The sequence below is a fragment of the Arabidopsis lyrata genome (genome assembly GCF_000004255.2).
Source record: "Arabidopsis lyrata subsp. lyrata unplaced genomic scaffold ARALYscaffold_4, whole genome shotgun sequence".
NCBI lineage: Eukaryota > Viridiplantae > Streptophyta > Magnoliopsida > Brassicales > Brassicaceae > Arabidopsis > Arabidopsis lyrata.
In genome coordinates this window covers 15725543-15743391 of record NW_003302552.1, presented here as the reverse complement: position 1 = coordinate 15743391, position 17849 = coordinate 15725543, and the positions used below count along the sequence as shown (strand labels likewise).

The 17849-nt window shown below is 36.1% G+C and overlaps 5 protein-coding genes across 5 annotated transcripts; 3 read left to right on the top strand and 2 right to left on the bottom strand.

Moving 5' to 3' along the window:
• Nucleotides 1-2951: 2951 nt before the first annotated feature.
• LOC9315508 (probable indole-3-pyruvate monooxygenase YUCCA7) lies at nt 2952-5628 on the top strand. The gene is made up of 3 exons (XM_002881223.2): nt 2952-4482; nt 4622-4993; nt 5131-5628. The coding sequence occupies exons 1-3, from the start codon at nt 3784-3786 to the stop codon at nt 5353-5355; spliced, it is 1296 nt and encodes a 431-aa protein (XP_002881269.1). The 5' UTR covers nt 2952-3783; the 3' UTR covers nt 5356-5628.
• On the bottom strand, nt 5608-6912 carry LOC9317336 (NADH dehydrogenase [ubiquinone] 1 alpha subcomplex subunit 13-B). The gene is made up of 3 exons (XM_021028396.1): nt 6569-6912; nt 6049-6120; nt 5608-5966 (listed from the first exon to the last, which is right to left on the bottom strand). Exons 1-3 carry the CDS (start codon nt 6781-6783, stop codon nt 5822-5824), a joined length of 432 nt encoding a protein of 143 aa, XP_020884055.1. The 5' UTR covers nt 6784-6912; the 3' UTR covers nt 5608-5821.
• A 122-nt stretch (nt 6913-7034) lies between these two features.
• On the top strand, nt 7035-10883 carry LOC9317335 (chaperonin CPN60-like 1, mitochondrial). The gene is made up of 17 exons (XM_002881222.2): nt 7035-7221; nt 7507-7531; nt 7613-7744; nt 7915-8074; nt 8200-8471; nt 8552-8656; nt 8736-8822; nt 8922-9011; nt 9094-9174; nt 9262-9330; nt 9420-9497; nt 9612-9707; nt 9801-9900; nt 9985-10088; nt 10170-10275; nt 10388-10466; nt 10563-10883. The coding sequence occupies exons 1-17, from the start codon at nt 7184-7186 to the stop codon at nt 10684-10686; spliced, it is 1746 nt and encodes a 581-aa protein (XP_002881268.1). The 5' UTR covers nt 7035-7183; the 3' UTR covers nt 10687-10883.
• Nucleotides 10884-12225: 1342 nt separating this feature from the next.
• Nucleotides 12226-15075, top strand: LOC9315507 (probable serine incorporator). The gene is made up of 13 exons (XM_021027269.1): nt 12226-12457; nt 12673-12922; nt 12999-13075; nt 13168-13327; nt 13413-13437; nt 13513-13602; nt 13692-13863; nt 13941-14017; nt 14095-14161; nt 14231-14302; nt 14376-14515; nt 14606-14679; nt 14814-15075. Exons 2-13 carry the CDS (start codon nt 12682-12684, stop codon nt 14894-14896), a joined length of 1278 nt encoding a protein of 425 aa, XP_020882928.1. The 5' UTR covers nt 12226-12457; nt 12673-12681; the 3' UTR covers nt 14897-15075.
• A 137-nt stretch (nt 15076-15212) lies between these two features.
• LOC9315506 (putative F-box protein At2g33200) lies at nt 15213-16433 on the bottom strand. The gene has a single exon (XM_002879393.2). It carries the CDS (start codon nt 16431-16433, stop codon nt 15213-15215), a length of 1221 nt encoding a protein of 406 aa, XP_002879439.1.
• Nucleotides 16434-17849: the final 1416 nt, after the last annotated feature.

Below are 17849 nucleotides of genomic sequence, written 5' to 3'. Positions count from 1 at the left end.
AGTAACATGGGGTTTGGCTTTCTTAATCAACTAGATTTCTTTAAGCAAAAAATTCAAAGATACCTGATTAAGAGAAGCTGACTATAGCAGAATCTGATAGATTATTTGTCAGAAAAATAAAACAATAATAATGGCCATATATACAAATATTAGCAGCCAATAATTAATCCTTTTGGCACCTAGTATAATATTCATTTTACTGTTTGTTTCTCTGTTTTTGTTAAAAGATGAAAATGTTTAGAAGGTTAAGTATGGTTCCGGGGGCCCGGAACTCGTGGCTCATGAGATTCACAGCAAAAACTGCACTAATTTGAACGAACAAAATTGTTCTTTTTTCTTTTTCCTGATTGTTGTTATTGTTGTTTTGGTTTAAATTAAAGTATAGTATATAATCGTTCATTTCAAACGCTATAATGTGTTCAATGATTGGCTATAATTAATCTATGTAGGTATGCATATTTGATATTCCTACCACGTGATTTGAGCAATATATTTGTCTGAGAATGTGTTTATGATGATAAATGGTTTGGTCGTTTCATGCCAATAGTCAAAATTATCGACTGCATTTACGAGTACTATTACATTTCTATTCAAATAAAAACGAAATAATACCTATATAGCTTTTAGCAGATAACCTTTGTAACTGAATCCAAATTATGTTTAACTGGATTCAAATTACGACTGTATTAGTTTTCTTATAAAAGGTTTTTTTTTTCCCTTGAAATTGTATATTGTAAGTTGTATAGATATATAGAACGCATAATGATCACAAGTTTTACCACTATAAAGTATAAACGACTCTCAAGTATGCGATAATTTTTTTACATCTAGCTAGGTTGTTTTAGTGGCTTTGTCTACTCAATGTTAGTGGCTTTTAGTTTAATTTTATTACTTCATAAATGAAAATAGAACTATACGTACTCATCGATAGGATAAATAATCTCTTTATCCCAGGAGCCATGAAATTCATAATTATCAACTAAATCTAAAGTTCATCTATGAAACTTATAAAACTATTATAAAGGCCAGGCACGTCATATGCATGCATCTATGTACACATTTTCCTTATATTAAACTTTAAAATGCCCTCTAGATTTTGGTGAGAAAAATCTTTGCCCGATTCAACTCCACTACATATATCACTCTCTCGATCGAGGTTTCCTGAATAAATCATGATGATTAGTTTCTTACACAACACGATTCGATATTATCGATGTGAATCATATATCATAGATTGCCAGATTGGAGAGAATTATAATATCCGTGCTGAATCTGTGAATCCTAAGAAGTTATGAAGGATATAAAAGAAAAACAGAGATAAAGTAAAGAAATTAAACAGATTAGTTATGTTGTTCATTCATCATGGGGCGTTTGTGGTTTGTTATTTAATTTCTACGGGCAAAACTCAAAAGTTAGTTATCGATTTATATTACTAGATAGATCTAGATGCATGATAACAAGTTGTTTTAAAATACAACGATGATTAGAATAAACAAAAATATTAATTCTAATTAACCCTAATCAATTTGGGTATGCAAATAAAACTCCGATTGGGGGCCATGTCACTTTTCTGTGTGGATTCCAATGCATATTTTTCACACAGACATAGGCCCTATTATTTTTACACAAAATATACAAAGAAATGTTTATATATATGGAGTATATATATATTATTAACAAGTATGAAAGGCTAATTGTGATGAGAACCTTTTGAATCATTGTACTACTTGATTCAAAAGGTTCTTGATGATTTACTACTAAAACTAAATGAGATATCTTAACTTATTATACCAAGACGATAAATGTTTTAAAACAACGAAAAAGTATTGAGATTGTTTTGGAAGTAAATAATAGCTTGTTCAATCCCAAGATTTTTATGTTAATGTTTATTCAAATTATTTTTACCCAAAAAGAAAATAGAAAAAGAGTGGTATAATGAGATTGTTTGGGATTTATGTGTTCAATTCCAAGATTAATAGTTCTATAAAATAGGGCTTATTCAACATCTAAAAAATTGCAGACCATTTTTCTCCTATAGACTTCAAACAAAAAGAAGAAGAAGAATATAATGGGTTTTACAAAAATCTTAGTGACTTTTTCTCTTGTAGTCATATTGGTTGTTTCATCGCCCCAAAACGCTATGGCATCATGTACTTTTTATATATAACAATTATTGCAACCATACACTAGTTAACTATCTTTGATCATATAGATTTTCAGAAGCGATATTAAAAAAATGGAGATTTTTGAGAAGAATAGGAAAGTTTGAAAATGTAATTTGGCATGTTGTGGTTATATATTATAGCTAGATTAATTGTGTATATATGTGCAGAGATCAAAGCAACGATAAATGGCCTCGAATGCTTTAATACATGTACGCCTTCATATGATGATTATAAATGCAATCTGGACTGCCTATCATCGGGGTACCCGGCAGGAGATTGTCATACTGTGTCTCCTTCTCAACCTAAAAAATGTTGTTGTTATTAATTAAAATTGATGATCCGTTAATTTCCTTATGTTTTTCCTATAACTATAAGAAGCATGTGGTTAGTCTTGTAATAAAAATGCCATGAAATAAGAACCATCTTTCAAATACAAATACATCGGATGATCTAAATTAGAGATGAAAAGTGCTAATTAAACATTAGAGATATGAAAACAATAATAGCATGAGGAATTATTATTTAGAATTATTGTATCAATATGCACTGACATTTCATAATTGCATTAAAAGAGGAATTGACTGATTTCAACAACAACAGGGAAAAAAAAAGAATTGACCAAATTAATTTAATTAAACATGAAAAACCAAATTTTACACTCCAGCACATGAATATATTTCACATTTCCCTTTCAGCCTCATGTTATGCGTATCTAACCCTAGATTTGGTTTGTGCATTGATCGATGTAGATCTTCTTAAAACATTCCAAATCTATAAGATTAACTTATCACAAAAAATATATGTTTAACTTTGGTATTCAACCAAAAAAAACTTTACTATGATGTATATATTGATGTTCTTCTTCCGACGTAACACGTTGCGATTAAAACCCTCGGTTTTAGGTTTGATTGGACTCATAAGAGAGGTCGTTTTCATGAAAAAACAATAGAAAGGCTAATGGACCCTTTTATGACCCTGTCTTTTTTCTTAAAGACTGGATTAGAGAATTGTACAACAATTTAGTGATGTACAAATCATGTCAAGTGAAATCTTTATTAAACTGAAATGCTGGTAGCTAGTTCAACCATTTATATTGTTGTATGGTTCTAGAAATTATTTTCTTAATAACATATAATATGTGGGTTTGCTGCATTCGAATGGTGACACAACGCCAATTCTAACACAAATAATTAGGATACATGTTTTGGTCGAATTTAACACAAAGCGTTAGGACACAACAATGGTTTAAACACAAGTCACTAGCCACAATGTAATACTATAATTTAGGCAAACACTTTTCTATAAGTGTCAATTTTATTCTTATAATCCGGTATATGTACACATTCTGGTGTTGATATCTTTATATATAGCATTCATTAATAATTTAATAAATGCCGCTGCAAGCCAATCATTTGAACATTTAGAAGTTAAATTAAATGGACTAAAATAATCAATTAATCATCTTGAGAAATAATTTTCCAAAAACAAAATTCCAAATTGCATAAAAGTCTTCTCTATATAAACCCTCCTCAATCCAAACCAAATCCCCATCAATCATCATTACATATTTTCTTGCCCTAAAAGTGAGTATAAATAACACTAAAAAGCTCCCAGTAAGATGTGTGATAACAATAACACAAGTTGTGTCAACATCTCAAGTATGCTTCAGCCTGAGGACATTTTCTCCCGTCGTTGCATCTGGGTGAACGGGCCGGTCATCGTCGGTGCTGGCCCATCAGGCCTAGCTGTCGCGGCCGACCTGAAACGCCAAGAAGTTCCGTTTATAATCCTCGAGCGAGCTAACTGCATAGCTTCTCTGTGGCAAAACAGAACCTATGATCGTCTCAAGCTTCATCTCCCCAAACAATTCTGTCAACTACCTAATTTACCCTTTCCGGAAGATTTCCCGGAGTATCCAACCAAGTACCAGTTTATTGAGTACCTTGAGTCGTACGCAACCCACTTTGATCTCCGCCCAAAGTTCAATGAGACTGTTCAGTCAGCTAAATATGACAAGAGGTTTGGGCTGTGGCGGGTCCAGACTGTTTTGAGAAGCGAGCTGCTCGGTTATTGTGAGTTCGAGTATATTTGCAGGTGGCTCGTGGTAGCGACCGGAGAAAATGCTGAGAAAGTGGTGCCGGAGTTTGAGGGTTTAGAAGATTTTGGTGGTGATGTTCTTCATGCTGGTGATTACAAATCTGGTGAGAGGTACCGCGGAAACCGAGTTCTGGTAGTCGGATGTGGAAACTCCGGCATGGAAGTATCTCTCGATCTATCAAACCACGATGCAAGCCCATCAATGGTCGTTCGTAGCTCCGTAAGTAAAACATCAGTAAATTATACCCACCAAGTTTCGAAAAACAGAGCACCTGATTCTTAGTAGTTCCTCTGTTCTAAAACAGAGCATCTGATAGTAATATTCTGTTTTTCCTTGTTTGTTTTATCTGATCGATCAGGTTCATGTATTACCGATAGAGATTCTTGGGAAGTCAACGTTCGAGTTAGGTGTAACAATGATGAAATGGATGCCGGTTTGGCTTGTGGACAAGACTCTGCTCGTTCTCACAAGGTTACTTCTGGGGAACACCGATAAGTACGGGCTTAAGAGGCCTGAAATGGGACCGTTAGAGCTGAAAAACACCGTAGGTAAAACTCCCGTACTAGACATCGGGGCCTTTTCAAGAATCAAATCGGGAAAGATCAAAATCGTCCCGGGAATAGCTAAGTTTGGTCTGGGAAAGGTCGAACTCGTGGATGGTCGAGCTCTGCAGATTGATTCAGTCATTCTTGCCACTGGTTACAGAAGTAATGTCCCTTCATGGCTTAAGGTAGACAAAACGATTATCATTTTCAGATTTTGTCTCAAAAGATAACATTTTATAGGACCATAATACCGGTATTGATAGCTAAGGGAAGTTTGATAAATACTAAGACGTTGTTTGGTGGTTGGTTTATTGATATGCAGGAAAACGACTTGGCAGAGGTTGGGATAGAGAAAAACCCATTTCCAAAAGGGTGGAAAGGGAAGGCCGGGTTGTATGCGGTGGGGTTCACCGGAAGAGGACTCTCAGGTGCATCCTTCGATGCAATGAGTGTAGCTCATGATATTGCCACTAGCTGGAAAGAAGAAACTATGCAACAGATCAAAACTGTGGCTAGTCGCCACCGTCGTTGTATTTCACACTTTTGACTCTCACTATTTATATAAAACTTATATGAAAAGAGGTAAAAAAGAGAGGATTGATTAGTGTTTGTGATGTGAAAATCAAAGAGATAAGCCCTCTCCATGGAAGAAATAACTGTGAAATGTGGTTGAGCTTCTTTTCTTGAAAGGATGATGTGGCTTTCCATGCATTTAATTTAACGTATTCTTTTACATTTCAATTTATCTTTTGTTGGCAACTGTGTTTGATTAGAGCTGATCTAGAGAGTTTAAACAAAATATATGAACATGTGTCCGAAACTGATTTTGTCATTGACAGAAATATGTGAATGAGGTAAAAAAAACAGAAAATGTTCCTCAGTGCCACCAATACATGAACTGTGTATGTATCATTTCTCTTATTATACGATGGAAAAAGAGACAACAAACATCAAGATTCTAAAATGCTTAAACAAACATTCATTCATCATCATCAAAAGGAGCCATTGATATTTTACCAGACATCAGGACGAAGCTCTCCAGTAGCTGGAGGCATCCAACGACCAGAATTGTACACGTTTTCACCGACTTTCCATCCAGGAACATCCTTCATCACATCCGCCTCGTATTCTAGATACTTCTTCCACTCAGACACAAACCTAATTTACAATCAACACATGGAGATTCAATGTTAGAGTTTGTACCACACAAGCAAACAGAACTTCTTTAGTTTTTCTCTACCTTTCATCTTCTTCAGCTTGAAGAATCGGTAGAATCGCTCTACGGGCAGCATATTTCTCTTCCTTCAGCGCCCTATCATCACATCAATCTTAATTAAAATTGATAAATTGTGCTCATTTTGACACTTGTGTCATCATTCTGCAATTGAGAGTCTAACAATAGAAGACTATTAGAGAATGTTACATACAAACACACCAAGAAAGATAACACTGCGTTGTCTTATTAGTTGTAAAATACTCCAAATCGACCCTAATCAAGCTAATAACTCACAAATGTGACCACCTAAAAACCAAAATCCAAGTAACTAGTAGTATCTCATCTAGCAATTTGATTGCTTTCTTCATCACAACTCAAGAGATCGTTAATTAGATAAAAAATGGGTTATTAGTACCCAATTTCAGACTAACTAGACAAATTTAAATCCCAGATTACTCAAAATTTCACAACAGAGAATCTAAAATTCCAGGAAAATCGATAGAGAAAAAATAGTGAAATGTGAGACATCTCATTTTCTAATTACCTGCGGATTTTGTTGCCCTGACCGACTTGGTACATGCCCCAAGCAAAAGCACCGGAAACGGTAAGGAAAATAGCCATGGCGCTTGGACCCGTGTTGGAGATCCGGCGAGCATATCGGACCGGCGCGAATCCACCCGGTGGTGGACCATCCTGAAGCAACGGCATATCCTTCACACTCGCCATTCCTGGCTTCTTCCTTATCATCGCCTCCGTCATCTTCTTCCTCGATCGATCACTGCTTTGATCCCCAAATCGATCTTTGATTCGTTAATCAGTGTGTGTTCTAGGGATTCTGAGGAAGACAATCAGAAATGAGTAAAAAAGGTTTTTTTTTCTTGGTGACTTTTTTTTATAAAAAATGTTGTAATAATGAACTGGGCTTTACAAGGCCCATATTATAATCGTACCGGGTCAAAACTCGGAACCGGATCCAAAATCGGAGGCTAAAACTCTCAACCAAGCAAATGAGCTTGGAGAAAACGTAAAACCCTAAACCCTACTACTTCTTCTAGAATCTTCGACGATCTGCTTCATTTGTCAATTTAGCTTCTTCTTCTTTAGGTCGATCTGATCTGAAGCAATTGCAATCTCCTCGGTTGTGTGAGAATCAATCATCATGTATCGTCTTGTCACCAACGTTGCTTCCAAAGCTAGGTAGATCTATTCGACTTTTTTGGTTTTCTTTGTGGTTATGATTTGATTGCTGCTTTTTTCTTCTGTGATTTTGTTTCTGCCTCGAGATCTGAAAGTTGTGTGAAACTGTTGGGAATTGGTTATAATATGTATTGAGTTTAGTTCAGATTTTCCCAATTTTAGCAGCAACTGGATTGAATTGAATCTTTCTCTGCTCTTGAAGAGTGTAGCGTCTTCCATTTACTTTGTATTTCTGAAAGTTGCTTTTCATTTATTGATGGGATTTATTTTTCTTTGTTTCAACAGGATTGCCAGAAACTGTACAAGCCAGGTTCGTGTTCTTCATTTTGTATCTAATTTGTGGTTTAGCCGTTTGAGGGTATGTATAGATTTGCATTTTGTGTATTGTTAGATTGGAAGCAGGCTCAATTCTACTAGGAATTATGCTGCAAAAGACATAAGGTTTGGTGTTGAAGCTCGGGCTTTAATGCTTAAGGGTGTCGAGGATCTTGCTGATGCAGTTAAAGTCACTATGGGACCTAAGGTAATCAAATTATGTTTCCGATAGTTTCTGTTCAAGAGATTAATATTGTGGGTGAATCTAGTTAACAAAAGGATAATGTGATTCCATATTAACAAGTATCAATAGTTACCTGTTTAGTTATACTTATCCCACTGTGTAAAACCGTTTTCTAAATTTCTTTATCTTTTAAGGGCCGTAATGTCATCATCGAACAAAGCTGGGGTGCACCAAAGGTGACAAAAGATGGTGTGACTGTTGCCAAGAGCATTGAGTTCAAGGACAGAATTAAGAACGTTGGTGCCAGTCTTGTCAAACAGGTTGCTAACGCCACAAATGACGTAGCTGGTGATGGTAAGGGTTCCTTTTCATTGTATTAAAACGTTTTTTCTTTATTTGGTAATTTGGTTGTCAGTCTCCTATCTACTCTCTTATTGACCGTTGTTTTTGTTTCTGACAAAAAATTTGGTATGCTTCAGGAACAACATGTGCTACAGTCCTAACTCGAGCTATCTTCACGGAAGGTTGTAAATCAGTTGCCGCTGGAATGAATGCAATGGACCTAAGACGTGGTATCAAATTGGCAGTTGATACTGTTGTGACGAACTTGCAGAGCCGAGCACGCATGATTAGCACTTCTGAAGAAATTGCCCAAGTTGGAACAATATCAGCTAATGGAGATAGAGAAATTGGTGAACTGATTGCAAAGGCTATGGAAACTGTTGGCAAAGAGGGAGTGATCACAATTCAAGTGAGTTGAATTTGATCCCTAAATGTCAAATTATTTTGCTTATTCCTTGACGGGACTAATGTTATCATCTCTTGATTCAGGATGGCAAGACCTTGTTTAATGAGCTGGAAGTTGTTGAGGGTATGAAGATTGACAGAGGATACATCTCCCCATACTTCATTACTAACCCGAAAACCCAAAAATGTGTAAGGATTCCCACCTTGTTGCTTTATCTATTTAAGGAACTTCTCATTTTGATTTGTTCTGCATGGGTATGGGTTGCAGGAACTAGAAGATCCTCTCATTCTTATCCACGAGAAGAAAATTTCGAATATAAACGCTATGGTGAAAGTTTTAGAACTGGCCCTCAAGGTATAAATAATTTGGCGATGTCTTGGTTGTCAATAATGTCTGATATTCATCAAGTAATTGTATCTGATGATCGAAATTTATTTTCTTTGCCGTTTTCAGAAGCAAAGGCCGCTGCTGATCGTTGCTGAGGATGTGGAGAGTGATGCTCTTGCCACCCTCATTCTGAACAAACTTCGTGCTGGAATCAAGGTATTTCTTTTCAGCCTTTTTTTACGACGTCTTATTAGGAATTTAATTTGCTTGGATTGATGTGAATGGTATTGCGTTACAGGTCTGTGCTGTGAAGGCCCCTGGTTTTGGAGAGAACCGAAAGGCCAATTTACACGATCTAGCTGCCCTCACCGGAGCCCAGGCATGCCCATGTTTCTTTTTATTTTGTCTGTCACACCCACACTAATCACATGAGCCATAATGTGTCTTTGGTGATTCCACTTTGTAGGTAATAACAGAAGAGTTAGGTATGAATCTCGACAACATTGACCTCAGTATGTTCGGAAACTGCAAGAAGGTTCGTTTGGTCCAATTCCTTCTGCTTTTTCTCTTTCTCCCTTGTACCTTCTGATACATTTATATAACTTGATTTTCATTTGTTAACAGATAACTGTATCCAAAGACGATACTGTTGTTCTCGATGGGGCTGGTGACAAGCAAGCAATTGGGGAACGATGTGAACAGGTTAGTGTGCTTTGTGCTTTTTTATCATTTAGTAGTACAGTGGTATATAACTTTACCCTTTTTCCAACTCGTAAGAATATTTAATATGTTTTAAAATTTTAATAAACCACGCAGATACGATCCATGGTTGAAGCGAGCACGTCTGATTATGACAAGGAGAAGTTGCAAGAAAGGTTGGCTAAGCTTTCGGGTGGTGTTGCTGTACTGAAGGTAATGCACACCTCTTGTGAACATCAGAACAAAAGGATATAAATGCATTATTAGTTTATTACTAACGTCGGGATTACTCACATGGGTTTTTAGATTGGAGGAGCGAGTGAGACAGAAGTTAGCGAAAAGAAAGATAGAGTAACTGATGCTCTAAATGCCACTAAAGCAGCCGTAGAAGAGGGTATTGTTCCAGGTAAAAACTATCTCAAATCTCTAGAACAAAGTTTGGTTGAGTTCCTGAAAAAAAAAGAATTACCTTACTTTGTGTGTATTGCAGGTGGTGGTGTTGCTCTTTTGTATGCTTCGAAAGAACTTGATAAGCTTTCCACAGCTAACTTTGATCAGAAAATTGGTGTTCAAATCATTCAAAACGCTCTCAAGGTGTGTTACTCTAATCTTATTGTTCTTCCTCTTAATATAAATAGCTTCTTGAATCTTACACACAATCTTTCTTTGATGCAGACACCTGTTTACACGATTGCTTCCAATGCTGGAGTCGAGGGTGCAGTCATCGTAGGCAAGCTTTTGGAGCAAGATAATCCTGACCTTGGTTATGATGCTGCTAAAGGTTACACTCTTATATGCACTAGATAAAATTCACTTTCTATAGTTATTGATCCACCTTGTTATTTCCCTATATTCCGAAATCTGAACTAGCTTCTTTTGGCATTTACTTTCAGGAGAATATGTGGACATGGTAAAAGCCGGTATTATTGATCCTTTGAAAGTGATCAGAACCGCATTGGTTGATGCTGCAAGGTACACAGAGTTTGAAAGATTGGTCGTCCAGTTTTGTATTTTATTTTATTGCAATGTTTTGCTAATATTGTTGTCTTTGTTTATTCTATTGGTTAGTGTCTCGTCTTTGTTGACAACGACTGAAGCAGTTGTGACTGAGATTCCAACGAAAGAGGTTGTGTCTCCGGGTATGGGTGGCGGCATGGGTGGCATGGGCGGTATGGGAGGAATGGGTTTCTGAGAAGAATCATAAACGCTGACTAGGTTTCTTTGGAATCTGTTTGTGAGATGCTACGGTTGCTTCGTTGACAAGGGACTAATGGATTCTTTACTCATGATTGAAAGAGAGAGAGAGAGACCTTTAGATTTTCCATGATTTTTAATTCACAAACGATTTATAAACTATTTTGAAAAATATCCTTTTCGGGTTCATGCAAATTTCTTCCAAAAAAAAATCAGATTAGAGAGTTCAGTGAAACTTCAAGGAGGTTGCGCGCATATGGAGGAGATATCTTAGTTCTTGCCAACTATCACCAAACCCTTATATCTTATTAACACGATATTTAGCTGTTTATTTATGTGTGGTTCAATTAACAGACTCTTATTATTTCTAATAAAAAATGGGAAAAGATTTTTCATAGAAAGAAACAAACTATATAGTTTAAAACTTTAAATTATGTTTCCCGAAAAAGAAAGCAAATCTACTTAACACGGTCCACAAATCGCGTGGTGAAGAAGGTTATAATTGGGAACCAAAGCATTTATCTCCCAAAAGAAAGTCATAATTATGAACCAAACTCTTTTGTCTTCACGTATTTGTCCGTTCCATAACCCATAACCTGCCTTACTCATTATAGCAGCAATAAGCCATAACCAAGGCAGCAGAAATGGCATCTTTCCGGTCACTCGTTTGTTTTTTCCCTTCTTTTAGTATTAGATTCCTTCCTCGAAGTTCAAATACTCGAGCAGATTGTTTAGCTAAACATGCTCGATCTCGAAACAGTCTCTTTTCCCATGTAAGCTCGTCGGTTCCTGATTGGCTCTCCCTAGCGGAGAGTCTCTTTCCGATATCTTAATAGAAATGGTGTTTGATGAAAAAAAAAAAGCCATAACCAAGGAAACCGTATTTGTATATACTTTAATAATTTTTCGGATTGATTACAGCTTGGATACACATGAACATGATGAAGGAACTGATTCAATTTGGCTAATTGGTCAAACGCTTGGTATAAATCCACCGAACTAGATGACAAAAGCAAATAGTACAATTTAAGAATGTTCTTAAAAGTTCCAGTTCAAATGTATAGTAAATAGTCATATTCTTTTTAGGAAAGATAAAACTAATAAAATAGAGAGCGAATGAAGAAAAATACTTAAGCATAACGAGACAACTATTATCTGTTTAGTAGGCAAGAAAATTTAATGTCTCGGTTGATTTACACACTTCCCGAACTTTTAGTTAAACTACAACAAGTAATGAAAGATGATTTACTTTTAGAAAGTTCGACAAACACAACGTGGCTGTCCATTTTAACGTTCATGGAAGGAATGTTTCTTCTTATCTTATTGTTAAAAATTTCAATGTTCAAAGTTCTGAATTAGCAAGTTTCATGTGGTGTGATCAAAATCATTAAACATAAAAATCAACACACAAGCGGAAATCCAACATGTGTCTTCAAATTAAAATATTCATTCAAAATTTTCTTTTTTTTGGAGATATAATTTGGTCAAAGCAGATGAAGATAAAGGTCATCAAATCGTACGGCTAGAAACAAAAGTGCACAAAGTCATTACGATGAAATCGTAACACCAAATCATACACCAAACGTTTTATTTTAAATCCAGTTTTCGAACCGCTCTGCTTCTTCTTTACTCTCTGCGTGATTATCGTGTGAGAGAACATTGAACTCACACTTCAACTCTTTAGCTTCTTCTTCGTTCGCTTTCTTCTCATTCTTTAGCTTCTGTGTCTAATTTTACATAGCGAAATTCCAGCCAGAGCCAAATAAAAGGTCAGATTTTTAACCGGAAATTTTAAGTTTTTTTTCTTTCTTAATTACTGATAATGGGTCTGATTCTCTGCTTTGGAGTTTCTCTTTTGACATTCTTGTTCTTGCCTTTAGATTCTAGAGATTTTGTTAATCGCTAGGCGGAATTGTGTTGTGTTAGAGAGACATCATTTGGCATTTGGAATTGTTAAAGGTTGTTCGATTTCAATTTCTTGTAGGTTTTGGCAATGAATGGATCAGCGGAAGCTGCTACACGGATGAGACCATTGCAGATCAGTCCTGGTGATTTAGAGGCTGCTCATCTAGATGAACTCATAAGGGAAATAGAACAGAGGAGTCTCTTTTACTACCAAGAGAAAAACAAGTCTTTGAGAGCTCGTTATGTCTACGGGACCATCTTCTTGATTATAAACTTATGCGCTTGGTTTATTCGTGACTACGCACAAAAGGCTCTGGCCTTGCTTCCATGTAAAGTCACAAATCTTTTGAGATATATCTAATGTTGAATTTAAAGATACTTTTTAAGTTGAAATCATCAATGCAGATGTCAGTATTTGTGGACCAGAAGGAAGTCATTGTTTCCATACGCTTGGAGTACTTCGCGTGAGTCTAGGATGTTTCGTATCCTGAAATATGAATTCTTTTGCTGATAGAGTCATAATGTTAAGTAATTTGGTATGTTATTTAGGTTTTATGTATCCTTAACAATGAAGATATTTTACTTTCTTATGTTCCTCTCAACATGGAACACAATGAAACTCCACGAAGCTCAAAACAGTTGGCACTCGGATAATTGGATCTTCAAGTTTTTTCTGCTGGTTTTAGCCATGGTAGCTTCTTTCTTCATACCTCAGCTTTACATCCAAATTTACGGTATGTTTCTGTCTCACTATAGCTCTATAATCTTTTCCATTTGATCTGATCGGTTTGGATCACGACAATGATGTTTTCCTTACAGGGGAAATCGCGCGAGTTGGTGCAGGGTAAAATCATCTTTCAAGTTGCTCTCTTAAATGATAGAGAAACACATGATTCTCTTACCATTTCTATTGTTGCAGGATATTTCTTGGTCTTCAACTTGTAAGTGTTATCGAATTCATCACTTGGTGGAATAACTATTGGATGCCTCATGACCAAAGTAAGCAAAGGTAAGCAAGTATCAGTCATTACAAAAGGGTTTACTCTATGTGGATATATCACTTGTTGGCTAATAGTTTAAAACTGTTGTTTTCTGCAGCTGCTCTTTTGGTTTGGTCATGTCAATAGTTTTCTACATCGGTTCTGTTTGCGGGATCGCAGTGATGTACTACTTTTATGCAGCTTCGACTGCTTGTGGCCTCAATATATTCTTTATCTCATGGACTGTTGTTCTTTTAATCGTTATGATGGTTATGTCCTTGCATTCAAAGGTACTTTTCCTAAGTTTTGCTTGAAGGTAACACAATGATTTATCTTTGCTTCGAATTCTGATGCTTTGCATTAAAAGGTAAAGAATAGAGGACTTTTGTCTTCTGGGATTATGGCTTCCTACATTGTCTTCCTATGTTGGTCTGCGATCAGAAGGTAAAGAGAAAAACCAAAATCTAACTTTTGTTTGGTTAGTTCTTCAAAGCATTACTTAAATACAAGTTTTGTATCAGCGAACCTTCACATACAAAATGCAATGCGCATACTCAAAACGGTCATACTGATTGGATTACAATACTGGTAACAGCTCAAAGCCTCTTCTTGAGTTCTTGCTTACTTAGAATTAATCTAACTTCTTCCTTTGTTCAGAGTTTCCTTATAGCTATAGGCGCCATTGTGATGGCAACATTCTCAACCGGGATCGATTCAGAATCCTTCAGGGTAAGTTTACATTCAAACTCAACTTGAAACTCAATATTTTTCGGTCACAGACATTATAGAATCTTTATTACAGTTCGAGTTCCGTAAAGATGAAGCGAAAGAAGAAGACGATATACCATACAGCTATGGATTCTTCCACCTTGTGTTCTCCTTAGGAGCAATGTACTTTGCTATGTTGTTTATCAGCTGGAACCTTTCACATTCAGCTCAAAAGTAAGGAAAATTCCAATCTGCATATTCTCATCTGAAACAATAAAACTCAGAATCATGACTATGAAATTGTATTATTCATGTAACCCATAGATGGAGCATTGATGTTGGTTGGACAAGCACATGGGTGAAGATAGTGAACGAGTGGTTTGGCGCAGCGATTTACCGTAAGTTAAAAATGTAAAATTAATTTCAGGTCTTGATCTAACAGAACGAGAGATTTTCAATCAAATTATACCAACTAGGCCAGTTAGTGCCATGTTTGCTTACTGATTTTGGGTTTTTATACGTTTGAATACAGTTTGGAAGTTGATTGGTCCTATTGTGAGACAGCCTAGAGTTCACGAACAACCTCAGCCAACAGCAGCAGAAGTGGACAGATAGATAGACATTTGCTAGAAGTTTTGAAGTTAATACAGAATCATTGAGGTCATTCTTTATAAAGTTGTTGTTATCAAGTTCATTCATTTTTACCTTAATTGTGATTTCATTATGAACATGATCCAATGTACAACATTTGGTGAAGTCAGAGCAAAAGAAAAGATTCTTGAATTCTTCAACAAGATTGATGAGATACAATACTAATAGTCGTCATCAACTAGATTCTTGAAACTGTGCTTAATTTGCAAACGTGGATGAACAGAACATCAAGGAGTAAGGGGACGAAAATACTAGAAAATAGAAAAGAATCCGAGGTTAATCATTTATTATCAGATCCTGGAACAAACCAGCGAATGTTGGACAAGCAATAAGCGAATCGAGACCAGCGTTTTTCGGTTGTAGAAAGATCATAAACACCGGTACTACTTTGAAAGGGTTGATCACTCACGGGGTCCCAAGAATCATCAGAAACGAAATAAATCAAATTGCCCTTGATGAAGCCATCACCAAAAACAAGCATCTCATCACCTAAAGAATCTACTCTTTCCCATTCGGTTCCTTCAACATTCATCTTAAAGATCTTAAAGAAGTATGGTTTCTCTTGATTCTCTATTAACGTTTTTCTTATGCTCACAATGATCAGAACATCTCCTGAACTTGTGATTGCTACTCTCTCCCTCCAAGATTCCCTACTATGTTGTGGAGTGTAGTAAACCCGATGATTCAGATACGGGTTTTCTTCGACGATCTCTTTCGGGAAATCTTCAGAGAAATCAAGAATCTTAATGTACTGAGACCATGTATAAACACAAAGCTTTTTGTTTTTGTAAGCCATAGCTAAACACTTTGTGTCTTCAAGATGCCACCAAGAATCATCCCCTTTCTTGTAAGAGAACAAGTACTGACTGTTGTAAATCCAACAAACCACAAAATCTTTCGTTTTCTCATCAATCCATAAAACAGCCGTCTCGATATACCTATTGATGATTGTCTCACGATCCTTAGGAGAGTGTTCGAGGAAGAGTACTCCGTCATCGTCTTTTCTTTGGAATCTCACTTTACCTCCTTGGAGTGAAAGAGATGGAAGACTAATTCTCTCGCAAGTAAACACATTTAAGACGAAGAAATCGAGACGAGGAGTCAACATTAGTAACCAGTTACCGTAACTTGCAAGGCAACGACTTTTTCCGGGATTTCTTGTCTTGTAGGTCTTGTTTTCAAGAGGATCGAACAGTGTACAAGATCCCGAAAAGTTTGGGAAAAGGATCAGCCATGGATACCTGCTTCTTGATCCCGCAACGCATGATTTAGAAACAGAGTACCAGCTTGAACAAACGGTTCTTGCTCGATGGAAGTCGGGAAAGCTCAAGCTTTCAAGAATCAATTTCATGGAATCGGAACACATCTCTGACCAGTCGGCGTCTTTAGGTTCCATCTTTTTTATTGAAGTGACTTTAGATACATTGGCAATATCGATGTTAAGCGAGTTTGTTGTGATGGCTTCTCTGGTCGTCGGTGATATTGTGCCATTGTGAGCCATGGAAGCGGTGGCGGCTAGATTTAGGGATTAACTAATTACATAAACAAGACCCTTAATAAAAAACCTATACATAAAAAGTCTTCTCTTAATTAGGGTAAGTTTCCGTATTCCTTAAGAAAATTAGTTAGCTAGGTTAAAGAGTCAAACAAAAGTACATTAATAATTTGCAAGATAAACTTGTCTTTTTTTTCCCCTTTTAAGATTATAAGTTTCGAGTTTGAATTTGAAGCAGAAGCACCAAAAGAAAGAACCAACAAATATGACAGGTAAATTCTAGCTTCTAGTAACATTTGATAGTGGAGTAATGAATTAGGGTTTCATACCTGCTTCTTTATCACATGGATTTCTCTTCGTCTTAGAGCCTCAATTGCACATACGAGACATTGTAATTCTGCTGCAAAACGATTCTAAAATGGTGGAACACATCGAGCTTGAAGTTGACCCTTATTATCGATCAAGTATCCAAGCTCCTTCGCAGAAACCGACTTATTTAATTCAGACGAGTTTAAAATAAAATTTAAAAAAACTATAATTTTCTAAGGCGACTTGAAAACCCAAAATTTTTGCTTACGAATGTTTATCTACAATAGCTCTGAGTGGAACGAAAGTGTGTAAGTGATGTGATAGTTTATTTACCTTCTCGAAATCTTTTATTGTTGTTATCTTATTTTATTGTTTAATGCTCTAAAAACTATGAGCATTACCATTAAAGAGAAATCTATGAGCTTTGTAGCTAGAATTGTGGTCTTGATTTATGTGAGTTTGTTTTATAAACTTGGTGATAATTGATAAACCAAGGTTAGAGGATTTGTATGTTTGGGATTGGGGTCACTTATCCTTGGAAAGATTGCGCTTAAAAACATGACTTCATCAACGACTAATACACAAATATCCACAAGAGAATCTACTCTGAATGACCTAGAACCTCTCCTGTGTGAATTACTATTCTCATAACTTAGCCAAATATCATCTTCCACCAAACATCTCCTCATACATAAGAAATCCAAATAGAGCTCTCAATTAAAAAGAACATTATGCACCATTTCTCTTTAATAAGTTTTGATACAGAGACAGAAAAGAGTTCTCAATTAACAAACTAAAATATAGAGACCGAAAAGAAAAAGAAAACGATTGTGTTCTTCACCTAAGTCTAGTGATGTAGATTTTGTCAAAGGGAATAAGAATTATTTCTAGTCTAGTCCTAGCTTCTTCTTGAAAAAAGCCTTGGAACTTTGGTAGATTTGAGGCTTTGACATGACAAACAGTTCACTCCAAAAGCCAGGTGTAGTGGGATCTACACCTTTGTCATCTGTAAAAATAAACGAATTAAATAAGACAACAACAATAAAAGATTTCGAGAAGGTAAATAAACTATCACATCACTTACACACTTTCGTTCCACTCAGAGCTATTGTA

What these genes read in the sequence shown, in the direction of transcription:
- LOC9315508 (XM_002881223.2), top strand. Translation starts at nt 3,784, where the DNA reads ATGTGTGATAACAATAACACAAGTTGTGTCAACATCTCAAGTATGCTT. An exon ending in CAATGGTCGTTCGTAGCTCC is followed by an intron (nt 4,483 to 4,621) that starts GTAAGTAAAACA and finishes CTGATCGATCAG; the next exon opens with GTTCATGTATTACCGATAGA. An exon ending in ATGTCCCTTCATGGCTTAAG is followed by an intron (nt 4,994 to 5,130) that starts GTAGACAAAACG and finishes ATTGATATGCAG; the next exon opens with GAAAACGACTTGGCAGAGGT.
- LOC9317336 (XM_021028396.1), bottom strand. Translation starts at nt 6,783, where the DNA reads ATGACGGAGGCGATGATAAGGAAGAAGCCAGGAATGGCGAGTGTGAAG. An exon ending in CAGGGCAACAAAATCCGCAG is followed by an intron (nt 6,121 to 6,568) that starts GTAATTAGAAAA and finishes ATGTGATGATAG; the next exon opens with GGCGCTGAAGGAAGAGAAAT. An exon ending in CAAGCTGAAGAAGATGAAAG is followed by an intron (nt 5,967 to 6,048) that starts GTAGAGAAAAAC and finishes ATTGTAAATTAG; the next exon opens with GTTTGTGTCTGAGTGGAAGA.
- LOC9315506 (XM_002879393.2), bottom strand. Translation starts at nt 16,433, where the DNA reads ATGGCTCACAATGGCACAATATCACCGACGACCAGAGAAGCCATCACA.
- LOC9315507 (XM_021027269.1), top strand. Translation starts at nt 12,682, where the DNA reads ATGAATGGATCAGCGGAAGCTGCTACACGGATGAGACCATTGCAGATC. An exon ending in GGCTCTGGCCTTGCTTCCAT is followed by an intron (nt 12,923 to 12,998) that starts GTAAAGTCACAA and finishes TCATCAATGCAG; the next exon opens with ATGTCAGTATTTGTGGACCA. An exon ending in CATGACCAAAGTAAGCAAAG is followed by an intron (nt 13,603 to 13,691) that starts GTAAGCAAGTAT and finishes TGTTTTCTGCAG; the next exon opens with CTGCTCTTTTGGTTTGGTCA.
- LOC9317335 (XM_002881222.2), top strand. Translation starts at nt 7,184, where the DNA reads ATGTATCGTCTTGTCACCAACGTTGCTTCCAAAGCTAG. An exon ending in AGGGAGTGATCACAATTCAA is followed by an intron (nt 8,472 to 8,551) that starts GTGAGTTGAATT and finishes CTCTTGATTCAG; the next exon opens with GATGGCAAGACCTTGTTTAA. An exon ending in TCATTCAAAACGCTCTCAAG is followed by an intron (nt 10,089 to 10,169) that starts GTGTGTTACTCT and finishes TCTTTGATGCAG; the next exon opens with ACACCTGTTTACACGATTGC.